Raw genomic sequence first — 19,971 nt, 5'->3', positions numbered from 1 at the left:
CAGGCAGGTGGAAGCCCTGCAGGACTAACTAAAGACAGCAAATGCTATAAAAAGGCTTCATCATCTCCTGACCTTTCCACAGACGCTCCCCACATTTCTCCCACATGAGCTTGTCACAGTTTCTCTCGCTGTCTCCCCCCCCCCCCCCCCGCCTCTCCACCTCCATCACACGGGCTCCCAAACAAGGGTCCGTTTGTAGTGAAGTGTCTGAACGGCGCAGGAAATGAAGACGCAGAAACCAACGGTGGAGTTTCTCCGCCACTTCTGACCTTCCCTTTCCTGTCTCCCCCCTGTCCTCCCTTCTCTGCGTTTCGATGTTAACCTGTCCCTGTGACTGCTGGCGTTAGGAAGCTGTCACTAAACTGCTGTCGGATCCAATGACTGTCATGTCTTCCCCCCCCTCCCCTCCCCTCCCCTCAAACTCCCACAGCACAGGTTTTAATGAGCCCCACAGTCGACATGCCGGTCTCCGGTGCATTCAGAGGCGAGACGACAGAGCAACAGAGAAGGGGGGGGGGGGGCAAAGGGTGATACTCATGGGAGAAAGGAAGGGGGTGAGTGGGAGAGCCAGGAGGAGGCGGGCAATTATATCAACTTTAAGGCGGTGTGTGGAGCTTCCTGAGCTGTAACAAATGAGCTGCGCCGAGGAATGAATCACGGCGAGCAACCATCCCTCCTCACTCCATCTGCCCGAGTACAGATGCTTCAAAACATCAGAGCGAGGAGGAAGAGGGAGACTGTGGGAGACCGAGCCATGTCGCCACCAATTGTTTTATCCTTCATGATAACATGCTCGTTTGGCAACGCGGGGCTACTGTAGCTACTGGCATGCAAGCCAGAAGACCTAAGGGTGTGCAAAGTATGGAACATAAGTGAGCGACAATTGTGATTTCTTTTTTTACTGTTTTTCAAACCTATAAAAAGAGCCTTCGGAGTCATGCACTCAAACTGGATTTAAACATCCAGATATGGGTGACGGCGCAGCGGCAGCAGCCGCACGATCTCAAAGTCGGTTACTTTCTATGGCTTTCCAAAAAAAGTAAAAAACAAAGCAACTGGACTTGTTTTCCGTAGTTGAAGACGTTTTGCTTACTCTCCAGGAAGCTTTCTCAATTCAAAAAGTCTGGAGTAATGTGGAGTACCAAGCTATATACCTGTTTCTGTTGTATTTGCATGTTATCTAAGCCATTACAAGGCCTTTGTTTGGGCAGTAGTATAAAGCTTGGTGCTCCACATTACTCCAGACTTTTAGAATTGAGAAAGCTTCCTGGAGAGGAAGCGAAACGTCTTCAAACTACGGAAAACAAGTCCAGTTGCTTTGTTTTTTACTTTTTTTACTTTTTTTGGAATGACCATGACCTGGATGACTGAGAATCTTCACCAGCATTTCTATGGCTTGAATCCGAAGAAAAAGAACTTTTCTAGTTGACGTGTGGCCACTCTGGTGACAAATAAAAGACAAATAAAAGTTCATCTGTCCAGGAAACGGGTTAGGCTCGGTGAAAGATGGCAGACTTTCTGCTCAGCCGTCAAGCACACTCTGTTGAAAATCATTTGTGCCTGAGGGCTGTGAAGCAAGGGGAACCAAATAATGACAAGAGCCAGTTTTTGCCTCAAGTGCTACTGATGTCGCCAGCAGGAGTTGTTTAATGTTGATGCATCCTCTGTCAGGACAAAATATCAGCCAACATCAGCAGATTGCGTGAGTAAATCAATTAAACCTGCTGCCTCCAAACATTCTTCCTATAAATTTTCCCGCAGTAATTAGCTTTTGTAATTTTTCGAACTATAAGTAGCATTTATTTAGAAGTTTATTTCACAAAATACAAGGCTATAACATATTTAATGTAGTAAGTAAACCCATTCAATTGCACGATTTGCATCCACAACAGGCAAAATAACATGGAAAACACCTGGTGCAAACGAAAAAAAAAGAAATACATAACACAAATCAGATGGATTACCTTAACTTCTTACTAAACTTGCTTAACTGCATTGTTTCAGAACTAACATTGAATTTTCTCTAAGCCCCAGTCGGTCGAGGCAGATGAGCGTTCACACTGAGCCTGGTTCTGGTTCTACTGGAGGTTTTCCTCCCTGTTAAAGGGGAGTTTTCCTCTCCACTGTCGCTTCATGCATGCTCAGTATGAGGGATTGCTGCAAAGCCATGGACAATGCAGACGACTGTCCACTGTGGCTCATCCTGCACTTGAAATAAGATGATGGAGATGAATTGTTCCTATTTTAAGTGGAAAAATCTTATTCCATTGGCAAATAGTCTTTATTTAGCAACTCAAATCAAGGACAAATACACTCATTTCATGAAAATTGTACTTATTTTTAGTTCTGTTTTTGCAGTGTAATCTAACCTAATCTGTATAATCTGATTGAATTTGACTTTGTAAAGTGCCTTGAGATGACATGTTTCATGAATTGGTGCTATATAAATAAAATTTAATTTAATTGAATCGGGATTCCTGAAGGTTTTATGGCCCTTATTTGTTACTTGCAATGAAATTAGAGCTTATTTTATTTATTAAGTTTTCTGGAACTGTCATGAAGCATATTATGGACCACTACCAAAGTATTTTATAGCAAAACAAAGACTGAGCCACAAAGAAAACAAAAACAAAAAGTCTGGAGGAGTCATGACACCACGTACTGTAAGGCTCGCTGGTTTTAGCATCCTGCTGGGAGGCAGTTCAGCATCCACTGGTACCGATAGCTTGGACAGAATTTAAGGTAGTAATGAAAATGGAAAACTACCTCCAAATACTTCGATTTTTGATCAAATCAACAGCAAGATAGTTTATACAATTAGTCAATCCAACAGGATAATGATGGCAAACACACACTAGCCCTGTCTATGATAAATGTACAAGCATCTTGGAATGTAAAGTGGCTTTACTTTTAGTTTAAAGCTTTAAATTAAAACTTATTAAGCTTCATCGCTGTGAGAGAATCATTGGGTTACATTTCAATGCAAAGCAACAACACTCCTGTAATAGGAGAAATGGTTGGGGGCATAATTTAAATAAGCAGCATGTTTTGGTTTTTTTTTATACACCACATTGGAAACACACAAAAAGTGGTGCGGGTATGTTTGAAAGAAATTCAGTTCCAGATAAAAACCTGTTGCATGGTTGCCAGAATGTGTAAACTTGGACCTCGAGCTGTAAAATGCAAATGTTTATGTCAATGTCAAATTTATTTATATAGCACTTTAAAAACAGGTTTAAAACTGCACCAAAGAGCTGTACAAGAACAACAATAACACAAACTGATAAAAACAGAGTATCAAAACACTACTTCAAACGAATGGCAAAGAATAAAAATGAGTTCTGAGAAGCAATTTAAAATGATCCAGGCTGTGGGCAGATCTAATTTGGAAAGCTAGATTGTTCCAAAGAATAGGAGCAACAACAGAAAAAGCCCGATCTCCTTTCCTCTTAAGTCAGGTAGCAGCTGATTATTTGATCGTAGAGTTCTGGACACAGACCGGAATTTTAAAAGGTGCCGAAGACAAGGGGGAGCTAACCCATTTAAAACTTTATAAGTTAAAAAGAGAATCTTTAAATCTATTAAGTTTAGTTAATCAGTGGAATACTCAACAGATTACTTAGTTAGCAGCTAGCACCCTCGTAAACTGAATGAAAGCAGCGAGTGTACGGCTTATATTTTAACACGCTCAGATAAGCACACGGCTACAGACGTGAATTACTGTCGGAACATTTCTGTATCGTTAGATAAGAACTTCTTTTCCTGCAAAACGGACATCGACTGGCACAAACATCGCGGTAGATTAGAAGCAGAGTACTGTGCACAAGGTTTATAAATGCCTCTTGGAAGAAGAGGGACCCTCTGCTTCTATCTTGGCAGTCTCTCCCCCCCCCCCCACCCCACCGCCCACCCCCCCAGCTCCAACCTCACTCACGACTCCCTGCTACGCAAGACCGAGTCCCACAACACTCGTTTCCGCTCCTTCACAAGTCCTCGCAAAAGCAAACACACATACATCCGACAACGACTACTACTTAAATGTTTGTTTTTTTCTCCTTCCAGCACCTACACAAGCTATGGACTACAGATTGTATTTCACTGCACTACATAAGGTAAACACCTCTCTCTTTTTTTATATTGCTTTCATATAGAGCTACAGAAACTAAATCTGTTCCTCGTGACTGAAAAACACAAAAACAGCTTTTGAGGATTAATACTCGTCTAGATATATAATATAATGACTTTCCACGTCGCCGTTTGGCTCATTTGGGTGTCGTGGCTCAAACGTGTAATTTATTTCAGACCACATCTCCTCTTTCCTTTAATGCGTTTTATGGGAAACTAAAGACTTATGCCGTTAGGTGCTCGGAGGCAGCGGGAGCACAGTGTGTTGCCACAAAACATCAAATGAGATCACCTCCGGCGAGGGCGAACCTTAGCTGGAGGTCTGTGTGAGCATCTGCCGGGCGCTGAGAGTGTGTCTCTCCACAGAAAAGGATGGAAACAAACAGCACCGTAAAAAAAAAACGTTTCAGCACAATGTAAGCACTCACTTTAAACCGACAGCAGATATTTACCGCTATCCTGCAACCGATCCGTAAAGCATTCAAGCTAAAGCTAACTGTAGTCCTTGTGCTGTATGTATTACCAAGCGTTTCAGGTGCTAGGCGTTTGCATTCTTGTTTTGTCACGTTTAAATGTTTCAGACCAGTGGCGGCTGGCCCATAGGGGGCGCTCGGGCGCTGCCCTCCCTAGATGTGGAGGGGAAAAGTCAAAATATATAGAGATTTTAAAAGTATTATTAATGTCAGTTTTTACTTAATAGTACGTGGCTACATGTAGTAAGAATTATTAAAACACTTCTACTAATTGACTCTACCATTTAACAGTCCATTTCCACCAACAGAACGTGTCATTTCTCTACTTCTACACTTTTGGGGCTGTCACTCAAGGAGCCCCACAAGTGTAGCGAAATGACTAATCGTATACTGTTGCTAGGGAAGATTTATAAATATTTGGCCAATCAGCATCGCCAAAATAAATGGGTTTGGGGCTCCTGGAGTCTTTGCCCCTGCTACACAGTGATAGGTGTATAGACCACTTCACGCGTGACGTCACAAGCTACATCCGCGCTACATCCGGGTCATGGTAGTAGACAAAAACAGTACTGTTTTTGTCTACTACCATGACAAAACGGGTGAATTAGAGCATACTTTTAGTTTATTTTTGAAATCTAAACAATGCCTACGACTTGTTGTGCTCCCGGTTGCACACAGAGGCATTCCAAATCGTCGGATGTACGTTTCTTTTGTTTACCGAAGAAAGAAGAAAGAAGAAAGAAATGGATAATTTCAATGAAAAGGATGCAGAGGCAGACAATCCCAATCGACTGTGGGAGCCATCATACCATGACAGAATTTGCAGTCTACACATCATCTCCTGTAAATACAACTTAATTTTGCACTAGTCATTGTTCTACTTAAATCATTGTCTAAATAAAAATTAGGATATATATATTTAAGTCAAGACGTAAACGTTTGTTACGTAATAATATACGTACATGTACAATGTATGCAAACCCTCTGGCATGAGTCTGTGAAAAGGATTAATAAGACAAAAACACCAAATTAATCCTTTGTGAACAATGTTTTTTTATTAATTAAATGCTTATTGTGAAATCGTAGTAATTTTCCGACTTTTAATTTAAATGCATGTACTGGGTTAGGCAGGGAAATCTATTGGCCAGCCCCACCAAGATTTTCTTTCACCAGCCGCCACTGATTCAGACCATCAAAAAAATAACATAAGATGTTAAGTAATATCAGACAAAGATAACCTGAGTAAAAAACAAAAGACACTTTTAATATTTTATTAACTAATATGGGATAAAACCTACACAAACCAAACTATTGTCCCTATCCTTTGACTTGGCCACTTCAAAACCTTCCTCTTTCTTTCTGTATTTTTTTTTTGTAAAGCCACTTAGAGGCGGACTTGCTGGTGTGTTTAGGATCATTCGTCCTGCTGTATAAACATAATGGACGGATATTCTCCTTCTGGATGCTCTGCTGGAGCGCAGAAATCCCAGCTCCATCAATCACGGCAAGTCGTTCAAGTCCTGAAGCAGCAAAGCCGAGCAGGGCAAAGTTTACACAGTGGTTACAGCAACAGCTCAGCAAAAATACGGTTTCCTTTATTCTCATGAAACAAAGAGAAAAACATATGATGGTCACACTCTGCTTTTAGAGACAGTTTTGTTCCCAGTGAACTCTTATTTTTAACAGGAGCTCCTCTGTGTATTTTCTATTGCACCCCAAGTCAAGGTCTTTCAATGGGATGCTAACGTATTTTAATTTTATAGATGCTATGGTAGATGGAGGCTGAAAGTTAAAAACAATAAATGACCTTTCTGTAACCCATTTGGCCTTCCTGTTGTGTGCTGAAGCTCCTTATTGCTTCAGAGCTGCACTTTTTGCTCCAGTTGCTTGATTGCTGATCAAGTTCCTGGTTGCACTTCCCTGCTGAATCAGATTTGGGTTCACTGCTGTGGGTAGCAGTTTCCCACATTTCTAATGATGATGTAAATTTTTATTATTCCACATAACACATAAGTTGGCACATAATCAGCCTCTTGTAAGGTCCTGCTTCCATCAAAAATAGAAAATAATTGTGGTAAGCTGGGCTTTGTGACATGCTTGTCAAACTGGTTGAGCAGCAATGGAAGTGGGACCCAAACGGCAGCCAAAAAAACAACAACAAAGCAATGTGACATCTGTGGAGGCTTCTTGTTTTTCTTTATTTGTTATTCTGTAGCCAGCAGCATAACCAAACAGAACCACCAACACCCACTACAAAAACAGAACTAGAAATAAGCAAAGGTTTCTTGAAATGAGTGCGTTTGTCCTTGATTTGAGCAGGTAAATAAGATTATCTGCCAATAGAATGAGTATTTTGACCCCTAAAATAAGATAATTAGGTATAATGCACTTGAAATAAGATGATGGAGATGAATTGTTCCTATTTTAAGTGCAAAAATCTTAATCCATTGGCAAATCATCTAATTTACCTGCCCTAATCAAGGATAAATGCACTCATTTCAAGAAAATGTTTGTTATTTTTAGTTCCGTTTTTGCAGTGCAACAACAAATGACAAACAGCTTAAACTAAATTGGGAAACGCTGTTATTAGGGTTGCATCAAATGCAAAAAAAATACAACACTATTTCCACTAGACAAAGACTAAAAAGAACAATACATTTATCTTAGGGTTAGGGTTATCTTAAACACGTTCCAATAAAACCTGTGTCAACAGAAAAATCCGCTCTGGCCAGTATCATCCCTCTTTAATCCGCCTCTTTTTACCCAGAACCAATAAATTGTGTGCAAATCCCTGGGGACTGTTTTATCTGCGCACCTGAGAAGGACATGCCAGGATGAGGTCCCTCTACTGCAGGTGAAGACAGGGCCAGAAAACAAACAAATTCCAACCAAACATAATAAACAAAAGGGGGAAAAAATAAACTGTTTTCTATTAATGCGTGTTTAAAACAATAATATTCAACCTGACATGTATCGTTGGCTCATTGTTACTTCTCTCAGCTTTCAACATAATCTGAGCGCCATAAATTGCTGCTGATGCTGTTTTTTTTTTTACCCTTTATACATAAATTTGGTATCCAACCCAGTCTCACTGTCAGAAATGCTAGAAAATGTGACATTTTCACATTTTTCTGAGGAGACACTGATCTTCTGTGAAACTAACTACAAAAAGATTGTCTAGGGATGGATGATAATTCGATAATATATATCGATCGATAGACGTATATAGATGATAGAAATAAAAGGGTCAGTAAACAGTTCAATAGAAAAGTTTTCCTTCCTTTTGCATTCTAGCCAATCATGTAGGTTCATTTTACAGTCATTTAAATCCTCCCAACCAATCACAACGCAGACCCAGGAATGCACCATCACCAAGCTCCGCCCCTTTCAAAGAGGTCAGCGAGCACGCTTTCTTTTTCTCTTTTTAAAAACTTGTAGTTTTGATAAAAAGCTGGTGAAATAAAGGGTTGAGTTTGAATTCAGCGTTTGTGTGTTATTTATCTAAAAATAGGTTGTTAAGGAACAGCATAAAATGGCCAGGGCTGCACTTAAAATATATGTTTCGAATTTGTTGATAATTATCGATATCGATCCAATATGATTTCTATTTTTATCGATATGCTTTTTTTCTATATCGTTCAGTCCTAAGATTATCTACAATTCCTGAATGAAAATTACGACAATATAATGGTTCGCTCCCATGACAAATGTCAACAAAACGCATATAAATGTCGATGTTATCTTTAAAATCATAAGTTTTCCACATAAAGTACATTGAATGCACTGCAAAAACTGATCTAGAAATAAGTAAAATGTTCTTAAAGTTAGTGTATTTGTCCTTGATTTGAGCAGGTAAATAAGATTATTTGCCAACGGAATGAGTATTTTGACCCCTAAAATAAGATAATTAGACATCCTGCACTTGAAATAAGATGATGGAGATGAGTTGTTCCTATTTTAAGTGCAAAAATCTTGTTCCATTGGCAAATCATCTTATTTACCTGCTCAAATCAAGGACAAATACACAAATTTTAAGAACATTTTACTTATTTTAAGTTCCGTTTTTGCAGTGTGGCGGCCATGTTCTCTTTTTTTTTTTTTTTTCCACTGGGGGAAACTAGCCAATATGAACGAATAGGCCAAATAACACGTAGGATAGAAACGTACGGTGGAGCCAAACAGCGTCTTTTAGACGTTTCCTGACTGAAATGGCTGAATTATCTCCTCAGTCTGCAGTCAAGTTCTCCAGAGTCCTGCTAATGACCTGATTATTGGACTCAGCTGTATTGAAGCAGAGACACATATAAAGGTTGCAGGACACCGGACCTCGAAGACTTGATTTGGAGCATCTTTCAAAGGCAAAGGTCTGTGGTACTGGATTTAAAAACATCCATCTTAACCAACATGGGCAGAGCTTATGTAGGAACTCCTGTGCATCGATTTTTTAAATCAAAAATACAAATCAAAGAGGTTCAAGGATATTTATCCATGCAATTAAAAAAGCATTCTGCATCATAATTTGCTAGAGATTCCCATAACGAAGGAGGTGACAACAGCTCGCAGGGAACAAAGCAATGCGTATAAATTTACATAAATTCTCATGTTAATGCGCTCGTCACAGCCGCGGGACGTGTTTTCAGCAAAGAATGAGCAAAACTGAAGAAGTTACCAAAACACACGAATGAATAATGAACAAATATTAGCTGGGATGTTTGGGATTTAAGATTAGGGTAAACTATTCAGACCTCCAGAGCCCAATTGTGCGTTGATGAAAACGCATTAAGCTAAAAAAAAAAAAAAATCAGCACTGAAGCCTGTAACAACGACAACAAGAAAATCATTCAACTAGAAATTAAGGTTAATCAAAGCTGTCATTTCTTAATCCATAATGTCCACTAATGACGACACGGACACCTGTGGCACACTGCTGGGATCTGGTTTCACAGTGAGCGGCGCACACAAACACACTCAAACAGAGAAATGCCAAGTTTACAGAAAAAATCTTATTGATTAATAAACATTAAACCAGAAAAAAAAAACACTGATCTTGACTTTTAGGCAACACAGTGCGATTTAAATTGAAATGTCCATCAGCCGCTTCTGATCCAGCAGAGATAATGAACGTAGCAGGTAACAAGAGGACGCAAAACACACACGTTGAAAACTGGAGACAGCTTTACCTTTCCGAAGCTCCCTTTTCCGATGGCCCGCAAAATCTGGAAGTGGTCAAAGTTTACTGCGGAGAAAACAGAGAAACAGAAGCTGGGTGAGGAAACACGAGGTTTGTTCGTAGCATGAAGCGTTAATCTGACAGATTACCAGCTCAAACAGTTTATTTCAATGGGCAGACATCACATTTGATGATTAGATACCAATCTGTTGCCGTTACCCACTGACCATAACTCACATGCTTAGGACAAATAGGGCTTAGTCTAACAAAGACAGTTGTTGTCTCATCTATTAGATATGAGTTGTGTCTTGTGAAAAGGTTCTACATAAGAGAATAGATATCTATTCATCTGTCGCTCCATCCTGTCCTGATCATAAACGAGACCCACACATGCTTTAACTCCTTCGCTGAGGCAGTCTGACTCCAGACCTGAAGGGAGCGGTTCCCCTCTTTCATATTTGAGAATCAGGACCTTAAGTCTTAACCAGATAGTTGTACACAGTTGTGAACCAGGAGGGAACTTGGAATGGTTCTCCTTTGCACACGCTAACCACACTGCAAAAAGGGAACTAAAGGTAAGTAAAATACTTACTTTTTAAAATAATAAATGTGTGCTTCTGTGCTTTCTGTGTCTCTGCTCTGTCTTCTCTAACCCCCAGTGGGTCGAGGCAGATGAGCGTTCACACTGAGCCTGGTTCTGGTTCTGCTGGAGGTTCTCCTCCCTGTTAAAAGGAAGTTTTCCTCTCCACTGTCGCTTCATGCTTGCTCAGTATGAGGGATTGCTGCAAAGCCATCAACAATGCAGACGACTGTCCACTGTGGCTCTACGCTCTTTCAGGAGGAGTGAATGCTGCTTGGAGAGACTTGATGCAACCTGCTGGGTTTCCTTAGAGAGGAAATTTTTTGACTAATCTGAATAACTTGGCTTTCAACACCAGCGAGATCTAGTTTAAAGTGTATGTCTTTGTTTTTAAACTACTTTTAATTATAATTATTTTTATTTTGTTGTGTTTTTGGATTGTACAGCACTTTGTATCAACTGTGGTTGTTTTAAAGTGCTTTATAAATAAAGCTGGTATGGTATGGTATGGTAATCTGATTGAATTTGACTTTGTAAAGTGCCTTGAGATGACGTGTATCATGAATATTATATAGTTATATAAGTAAAATTGAAATCAGTGTATGTGTCCTTGATTTTGAGCAGGTAAATAAGATAATCTGCCAATGGAATAAGGTTTTTTGCGCTTAAAATAGGAACACCTCATCTCCATTATCTTATTTCACGTGAATAGATCTAATAATCTTTTTTGGGGGGTAAATTGGCAGATCATTTATTTACCTGCTCAAATCGAGGACAAATACACTAATTTCAAGAAAATTTTACTTCCCTTTCTGCAGTGAAGAGGGACAGTGAGGTGTATCCGGCATGTGGAAAAGACACAACGCTTCTTACGAGAAGGGTTCTCTAAGGAAATCAGCTCCAATTTATTCATCAATCTATCGTCTATACCCGCTTATCTGTACAGGGTCATGGAGGGGGGGGTCTGGGGCCTATGTCCAGTGCTCATTGGCCAATAGGCAGGAGAACAGGGGAGAACATCCATGCAGAAAGGCCCCAGGCTGGGGTTTGAACCCTAGGTCCTTCTTGCTGCAAGGCAACAGTGCTAACAACTGCAACACTGTGACGGCATGAAGGAATCATTAAAAAAATCCAAAACATAAATCCTATCTACGTGCATCAGATGTCAAATGCCATCTAATTTAAAGGATTAGAGGTCATGTCAACAGACTCCAGTGTATGAATAACCAAGGAGGCACCAATGGGTTCTTGAGGTTGCAATGCCATTCTAATGAGGGCAACGCAGGCAGAAGTGCTGTGAGGCGAACCTTTTTGGTAACTTTAACACATTTCAGCCCCCTCTGCTGTTTTCTCCACCTGTTCAACTAATGACTAGCAACAGAACTGATTTGTTTCTGACAGGCTGCATCTGGGTGGGTGGATTTTTAGACACCTGCAGAATTACCCTGATGATTCTGCAGCAGCAGTTTCTCAGCGAAGGGAGGAAAATGGACCACTTTGTGCCTTTACGTGTTTGTCCTAGAGTTGGACCCAGAGATTCAGAAACTGGGTCTATGGGAGAGAAAAAATAAGCTCGGTCTGCGTTGGGGGGAAATCCTTGGGGCCTCGACCTGACTGCTGCAAAGAAACCTTTTAAAATAATGGCCAAAACCAACAAGGATACGGGACGTTTTACACCAAATTCCAGATTTTGTTAAGTATACATCGTCTCATGAAGAAGAAGCTGGATCGGAATAAGGAAACGGGAACATCTTAAATGTATTTGGATAAATGTTTGCAGGCAACACTGAGGGCATGAAACACCTTTTCACAGGACGCATTGCTTCCCTGCATGGAGGGGCTGCAGATAACAAGAAGTGAACGTCACCAGAGCTTTTCTGGAAAAGCAAACAGAAACACCGAATGCACAAATGTGCAAATGCATAGCTTCATTAAATATAATGTAATTTAATAACTTAAGTTATGCCAGTGTCCTGGCTCTCACTGCACATCCACAGACTTATCTGCAACAGTAGCAGTCACAGCTCCACAATAATAGCCGTGCTGTTTTTTTTTTTTTGTCTTGTTTTTATGAAATGGTCTTAATATTGTCTGCTCCCATTGCTCAATGACTTTATAATAACAGAAAGGAAGCCGGCATTCACTATAACATTTTATTGCTTTGTTTTTTTAACAAAGCTTTATTGAACACCTCTAGTAACAACTACATCTGCCATTACGTCCGTAAACAGTGCGCTGCTGCTGTGTGACGTCTTGAACTGTTCCCATAGAAGTGTGACGGCAAGTTGCATTTAGTTAATACTATAAGCAGCCACGCAAAATCAGATTTCAGAAAAAAAAAAAAAACAAACGAATTGAACATTCAGTCCTGCAGTGCGGACGTAGACTTTGTCCTCACGGCTCCAGTTGCATTTTGCAAGCTCCATGTTCGCGTTTGTGTTAAGAGGACAGAAAAGGTTTCCCAAATATCTGGTTCGGATTTCGTCTAAAGGTTGTTTCAGAGCTGAGTCCAGAGAGTGGCCGGCGGATCATTTGCAGCACTGCAATAATTTTGAACAGCTCACAACCAAACTTCGATTTTGGTACAACTTTGTTCCGCCCGAGTTGAAGCTAAAAGCACATAGACATTAGTTTTTGTGGTATGAAACGTATTTGGATGCCAGGACTTTCAATAAAAAAAATAGATGCAGAAAAGAATTAAATCTTTATTTAATTACAAGTAGTGTTGCGCCGATGCCATTTTTTGGCCCCGATACCTGGCTGTGCAGTATTGGCCGATACCAATACCATCTGTTTGAAATTGATGTGTGTGTGTGTATATATGAAGAACTGCATACTACTTAGGGTAGTAGAACTTTTTATTGCCTACCTGGAATGGGTGACAATAGTTGAATAAACTTTTGGCTCTCAAAGGCCAATATAGTGCAACATTCGTGAAATTATAACATGTATAATAGTAGTGCAACAGTAAGACGGTAAAATTACATCAATAATTGAATAATCTCTTTTAAACCCTGAGTTTTGGCTCTCAAATGCCAAAATAGTAGCCTCGTGAGACCATCCTGATCTCGCGAGCTTTCAAGGTTTCACTCGCAGATCAGTCTGGCTACTCTCCGTTAAAGAAAATTTGGAGCCGTTCACCAAACGAACGTCCAATCAGCGTTGGCTTTGAGGCGGGTTGAGGTGTGACGCAACGAGAAGCGCGACAGTTCAGTCTAAAGAACATGGCGGCTTCAGCCGATGAAACTAGCGTTAGCGCGGCTATCGAGCAAGTTTTATCGGAATTACAGAGTATTTCTTCGCTGAGCTAACAAGCCTTTACCTGCAGCAGCAAGAGTAGCTTGGCTTGTGGTTGTGTTTTCGTCGTCGCTCTGTTACGAGTGACGACGAATCTGATTGGTTTATTTGGCCCGTCTATCACCAACATAGCATAAATACCTCTTTACCCCGAGTTTTCTGGCTCTCAAATGCTAAAATAGTGCAACTTTCATGAACTTATATAACATGTATAATACTAGTTTGGAGAGAGAAGGCTGCGTTCAAGTGACATACAAACATCAAAATGGTATCGGTGCCTATTTGTTGGTACTCGCCGATACCGATACCACCATTTTAGTGCTGGATCGGGGCCCCATCTGATACTGGTATCGGTATCAACATCACTAATTACAATACAAATGAACCATTTTTGCCTTTGTTTTAATTTGTGAGTAAACAGGACGTCACACATCCAGCCACCTGTGCCAAAGACTTAACTTGGATAAATGAAGGAAGTGTTTTGGAAGGAGTTACCCATAACCTGTTCTGTTTATACGATAAAACATTTCCTAGACCAAGAAAATAGAAAACGATCAACCTAAAAACAGGCAACCTTTTTACAAAACTCAGTTTCCTATCTAGCCTATCTAAAAAGATAACTCGCCGTTTTTAGTTCTTCCTATGTAATATAACCAATCCTAGTCTAGACTGAAGCATATCTATTAAATGTGGTTGTTCCAGGTTTTATTCTCATTTAAAAAAGACAATCTGAACAGTATGGTTACTATAGCATGTTTACTATATGCCTACAGTGAAATAAAAGAGTCAGCCAATAGTTTAGTCCAGTTAAAATGAGTCTTTTTTGTATGAGAGTAAAAATATGGGAACCCTGTGGGAGAGAAAAATCACCATTTTGGGAAATAAATGGCCTTAAATATTTAAAAGCATTGACTTTATGAATCTGGAGAAAAGAAAGTAAATACAATTATCCAAAAATCGTCCCAGATCTTCTAGTAAACCAACAGCATCAGTGAGGCAATAGCAGAAGGGACTTTTTTTTCAGATAAACAAACTCTCTGGATTTATTCTGTTATTTATTTATTATATGCATGTATATGAGATGTCTCGGCTCATTGCCGTCTTCATTGAATGTTACGTGCCTCAGATTGATAAGTCATCTTGCGTGCTCTTTGAAATATGTTCAGAGAGGCTAAGTAGCAGTCAAGAAGAGGTGAAGATGAGGAACACAGTCTTTGATGAATAAATCCTGCTCGCTATCAGAAAACTGAACCCCCCCTGTTGCATACAAAGATGTGCAAATAAACACCAAGTTTGTCTGATATAAAAAGTTAATTTGTTGAGAGATTTTCTGATTAGTTTCACTTTGCACACTGGGGAATTTACCAGAAATGCAAGACCTTGTGTTACACTCCCAGATCTGGAAAATAACGACCAGATTAATTACCGACCAGATTAATAGCAAGAAACTGTGCCATTCCTGGAATCTGCAGCACTAAAAACTAACTACTGACTTGGATACATTTTGTGGCGATGCCTCAAACTTCCTGATTTTTCGTGTCACTTCACAAGATGTGGAGGGGCCTGTTTCACACCCTGCGTCCAATTTCTTGAGGCCTGATAATGCAAAGTTTTTCAGACATTTCAGAAGGGAGACGGGGTTCTTTGTCCCAGAGAGGAACATGTTAAGGTGGAAAACGTGCGTTTCGAACCCGGAACAAAAGAAAGATTATCTAGTTAAGTTCCTGGCTGAAGCTACTAAGAGCATATAATTACCAAAACTGAGACAACACCTCTACCAACAGGGCTATAAAGGCCACTCAGCGAGGAAGAAGCCATTACTCCAAAACAAACACAAGAAGACAGATTAAAGTTTGCAAATGCACTCAGGGACAATGGAGACGGGTCCTGTGGCCTGATGAAACTAAAAGCGAAGTGTTTGGCCATAAAGACCATTTGGAGAGAAAAAAAAGAGGCAAGCTTGGAAGGCTGAAGGATGGAGGTGGCAGAATTGGGATGTTTTTCTGTTTAATTAATTAGTTACGGTTGCTGGAGGAGGGACCGGTGCACTTCACAAAAGAGACGCCATCCTGAAGAGAGACAATTATGAGGAAATATCGAAGACATCAGCCAGGAAATTAACGCTTGGGCACAACCGGGTCTTCAAAACAGACTTGAGCCCCATTCATACCTCACGTAAAAGACGGATACGGATACGGATACGTGTGGAGTGTTTCATACGTTCTAACCGTCGATTTCGTCCGTATTTTGACACGAAAATTGGGAGCTTACGATTACGGACGAAACGGATCAATACGGAACAATAATACCGGAAAAGGTGGGGGCGCTATTTAGTTTGTAGTACAAAATGTCAACAAAATCACGAAGAAGGTTGTAATTCTGGGCTTTAAACAATGGCGGGATTCGAGGAACGACTTGCGGAGCTTTTCCGCAACTACCCACACATATGATGTGTCGAGTCCGGGGCACAGGGACAAACAAAAAGTTTACTTACGGAGCAAATACAACAAAATCACGTATTGGACCGTCGTCATGTTTGATCAGTGACGAATCATTGGCGCCCAGCACTGCCACCTAGAGGAAATATTGGTTATTGCGCACCTCAACAGACGGAGGTATGAAGGAGTCAACGGATAGAACGTACGGACAGAAATACGGACGTGTAGGCCAAACGTAGGGTATGAATGCACCTTAAGGCGTTGAGCATTCTACCAGATTACTTACAAAGTGGTTCGAGGACAACTATTATTATTGTTATCAAGCCTCTTTTTTTTTCTTTTTTTTTTTACAAAGGTAGTCTCACAGAGGCAAGCGAGAGCTGTTGGAACTAAGTCCTACTTTAGGAGAGGCTATCCAAAAGTCCTGTTCTTAGTCCTGTTGAATGTGTTTTGGCAGAAAAAATGCACATTTGACTTCTCCACTTCTCCTGAGGCATGAAAAGCTCCCAGTCTTGTATTTTTCTTATTCCCCAGAGCTGATCAAAGTCAGAGGAATCAGCTGTGTTGCACGGAGGATAAATACTTTCCACTACCTGCCCCCCTCCCTCCTGGGTTTCCACGCTGCCGACTGAGATTTGCCACTGATCCCAGGGTGCGAGTGTGAAAGTGTAGCCGTGGTGCGGGCAGATGTGGCCACAGCAGGACTGACGGCAACTCCAGCAGCTCCGAGATGAAAATCCATCAGGATTTTTTAAACTCACACTGCCTTTCAGCCCTGAAACAGAAAGCAATCAAGAGGAGCGAGGCAAAAAGCCGGCCGGATTGCTCTGAGTGGACCTATTGCTCACAGGTAGCACTCCCGGCTGCATCTCACAGGAGAAGTGAGGTTTCTGTGCTGTCTGGGAGTCAGGATAATCCAGTGTGGATTCTCCTATTTCAGACTTCTGTGCACAGCTAATCCTTCCATAAGGCACGGCGGCTCTGATTCGGCCCCTCGTTCTGACACAGTGAGACAGTCCCGTGAACATAGCATTCTGTGCGGTAGCTATTAGAACGGGATTAAAAGAAGTGTGAGAAAATGTAAAATACAGCTAGCTGGGTTCACAGACTCAGCACTTTCTTTTTTTAAGATTCATTATTGTCTGACTCAATCCGGGCTGTGATAAAAGAGGCGCTTGACTGAACAGGATACATACCCTGGTTTCATAGAAGACTCAAAGTGGCATTTGAACAGAGGGAGCTTTGAAAAAGATATAATAAATCAACACTTTCATTAACTTTTTGCCAGTTTGGTAGGATGACCTCCTCTCTGGTCTTTCTGTTTTTCAGAACCCTGAACATAAAACGTTACAACAACCATGAGAGGACACGACACCAAGACACGCAGCGGATGTGATGCTGAACTTGACATTTTAAAAACAAAAGTCATAAAATACTACCATTAGGAGAAATCTATTAAGCAACTTATGACACTGAGTTGTTTTTCTTCAAACCACTGATCTATACAAGCAGACCTCCTTTGAAGCATGAGTCATGGAGTAAATGGGAAGCGAAACAAAGGGATCCCTGCCGCTTCGAGGCAAGGCTGCTTGAAAGGAACCACTCTTCAGATTGAGGAGGATACTTTTCTGCATGCTAAGAGGATAATTAATGTGGATGTAATGTTTTTGTGCAACTATTCCCTTCTGCGGTTGCCTGGCAGACACACACGCTGGGAGGAAGAAATATGTAGGAAGCCATGCATGTCCCTGCATAGTGGGTTAAGTTGCAGCATATAGTAAACCGCCTCTGCTGAGCGGTGGAGGAGGAGAAGTGTTAGTTCTGCCGCACATAAATAGGTTCACGGCATCTTAAATGCTAAGCGAATCAATACAGCCGCTGACGGACTGCTTTACCCGACAGATGTTTCCGCACAGACAAACGGTGACCATTTCTTTCACAGAACCAAGAGACCAAACTCCTACGCAGGAACATCCTCGCTGAAAGAAAGGCCTCAGGAACCTTTTGTCTGAGATTCTGATGTGAAAATTACAGGAATCAATGAGGCATGACTGCACGTATTCGTAAGCTGCGACGTTTCACAGTCAAGTGGTGTTTTAGTGGAAAAAAAAAAACGGCCAGATACTGACGAGAGAGGCCTGAAAGGAAACCAGTATCTCTACAGCGCAGCATGCTGGCGCCATCAAGCACTCTCAGGTTTCTCTGGACCACAGGCAAATGCAGCTGAAGCCTCAAGTGGATGCCAGCTTCTTCGGTTTATCGCCGTAGAAACGGGATAAGATCATCCTGTGGGTGCTACAATCTGCTGATGCACCAGGACTCGGTGTCGAGTAGACACAGACGGCCCTCCTCGATGGGTGTTCGCCTCCTGTGGGGAAGCTGTTGTTGGCGGGAAGCCTGAGTCAAGGTGCACGGTAAGTGTGAGACTGACAGTGGTGTGCAAGAAGATTACTCAATTACCCGCATCAATATCTGCAGCCCTGATGGGCTGACAACGTCTGATGAATACTTCTGCAGCGTGGGGAGACTTGTGTGAGCAAATGTCAAAAATTAAGACCAGAAATAGGCTGGCATCACATTGTCATGGTGCAACACTGAGTAAAAAAAATACCACAACGTCGCAGCAGCACAAAAAAAAGCATGTGTAGCATGATATAATTGTTTTCCACTAAAACATTATTCCTGCTGCTATATCCCATGTTGAATATTATAGTCATGATCAAGTCACACATGACTTTTATTAGGCTCGAGCGAAAGTGCATCAAAGCGTTTTTGGTATTAATTAGCCATTCTCTGCCAAAATAAAGTGGCTTTTGGGGTGGGGGGGGGGGGGCTAAACATATACAAAACCCACCAAAATTTAGCAAAATATTCAACCCCCGGTGACATTTTTATTTTTGAATGGAATTAAAAAGTCTGATCCCTATGAGGCGTTCGTCCAAGTTTGACACGTGTGAAACGTCAAAAAAACCTCCATAGCAATCCTTTGATCCAAAATGGCCGACTTCCTGTTGGACATACCCCGCAAGAGCCTTTCTTTTCTTCTTCTGGAGGATTCTATCTGTGCGCCTAATTTCAAAAGTCTAATTTCAAACGGCCCCTAAACTCAACTAGGCCATCGGTGTAACGTATGTAAAACTCTGATGAACGCCTCCTAAGGATTTTAACGTATCGTCTTCAAATTTGGTCAGAATCCTCTTGAAGCGGCACCATGCGCCACTAGGGGCGCTAGACCTGTAACTTCAGGTTTGGTGCCAAGGAAGGCCACTTGCAACACTGCACAGTCGCTAAATAAAACAGTCTCCCTCCGTGTTTTGGAATCTGATAGCAGACGACTTTGGACCAGCAGGTTGAGAAGTTATGGAGTTACATGTAAAGACAAGGCCACATGTCTTTGGCCACATCAGAGAACCAAAATTATGTCAGGTAAGTGTCATAAATAAGCTAATACTTGGGTAAAAACTTACACTGTGCTGCCTTAAGACATGAGGGATTTAAAGTTATCAAAAGGGTGAGTTTTTGGACATGTGTAGGGAGCGGGGTCTTTGCCTTCCTGCCACAAAATTTGAAACTCTGCAACATAGAAAGCCCTTATTTTACCAAAGTTGGTGTGACTGATCCATTTTTCCTGCCCAAAGATGCTTTGTGGTCATATGCTGACATCATGTAAGAAACACCCGGGGAGAACAAGTCTCTTCTGTTAACTTGAGAAAAGTCCCTCTCTGACCCTCTTGACCTAATCTAAATGAAGTTGTGTCAGAAGAGCGATAAACTCGTGTCTGGTTTCCAATTCAGACAGTTTTCATTTGAGTTTGTGGCCAAGTCTGACGTCACACCGTGCCCACATGTTTGGCTCCAGTTTCTTCATAAATCATCAGGTCAAATTGA

The 19,971-nt window shown here is 41.2% G+C and overlaps 1 protein-coding gene across 1 annotated transcript in view; it reads right to left on the bottom strand.

Annotated features, from left to right (window-relative positions):
* The window catches only part of LOC105926160 (serine/threonine-protein kinase 32C), a 128,445-nt gene that overhangs the window by 75,559 nt on the left and 32,915 nt on the right, over positions 1-19,971 (bottom strand). Inside the window, exon 2 of the mRNA XM_012862377.3 lies at positions 9,779-9,834. Coding sequence (XP_012717831.2) covers positions 9,779-9,834 — 56 coding nt within the window. The remainder of the gene's footprint in view (positions 1-9,778; positions 9,835-19,971) is intronic.

Source organism: Fundulus heteroclitus, chromosome 22 (genome assembly GCF_011125445.2).
Source record: "Fundulus heteroclitus isolate FHET01 chromosome 22, MU-UCD_Fhet_4.1, whole genome shotgun sequence".
Taxonomy (NCBI): domain Eukaryota; kingdom Metazoa; phylum Chordata; class Actinopteri; order Cyprinodontiformes; family Fundulidae; genus Fundulus; species Fundulus heteroclitus.
The sequence above is the reverse complement of the archived record's forward strand: the minus strand, read 5'-3'. Positions and strand labels throughout refer to the sequence as shown.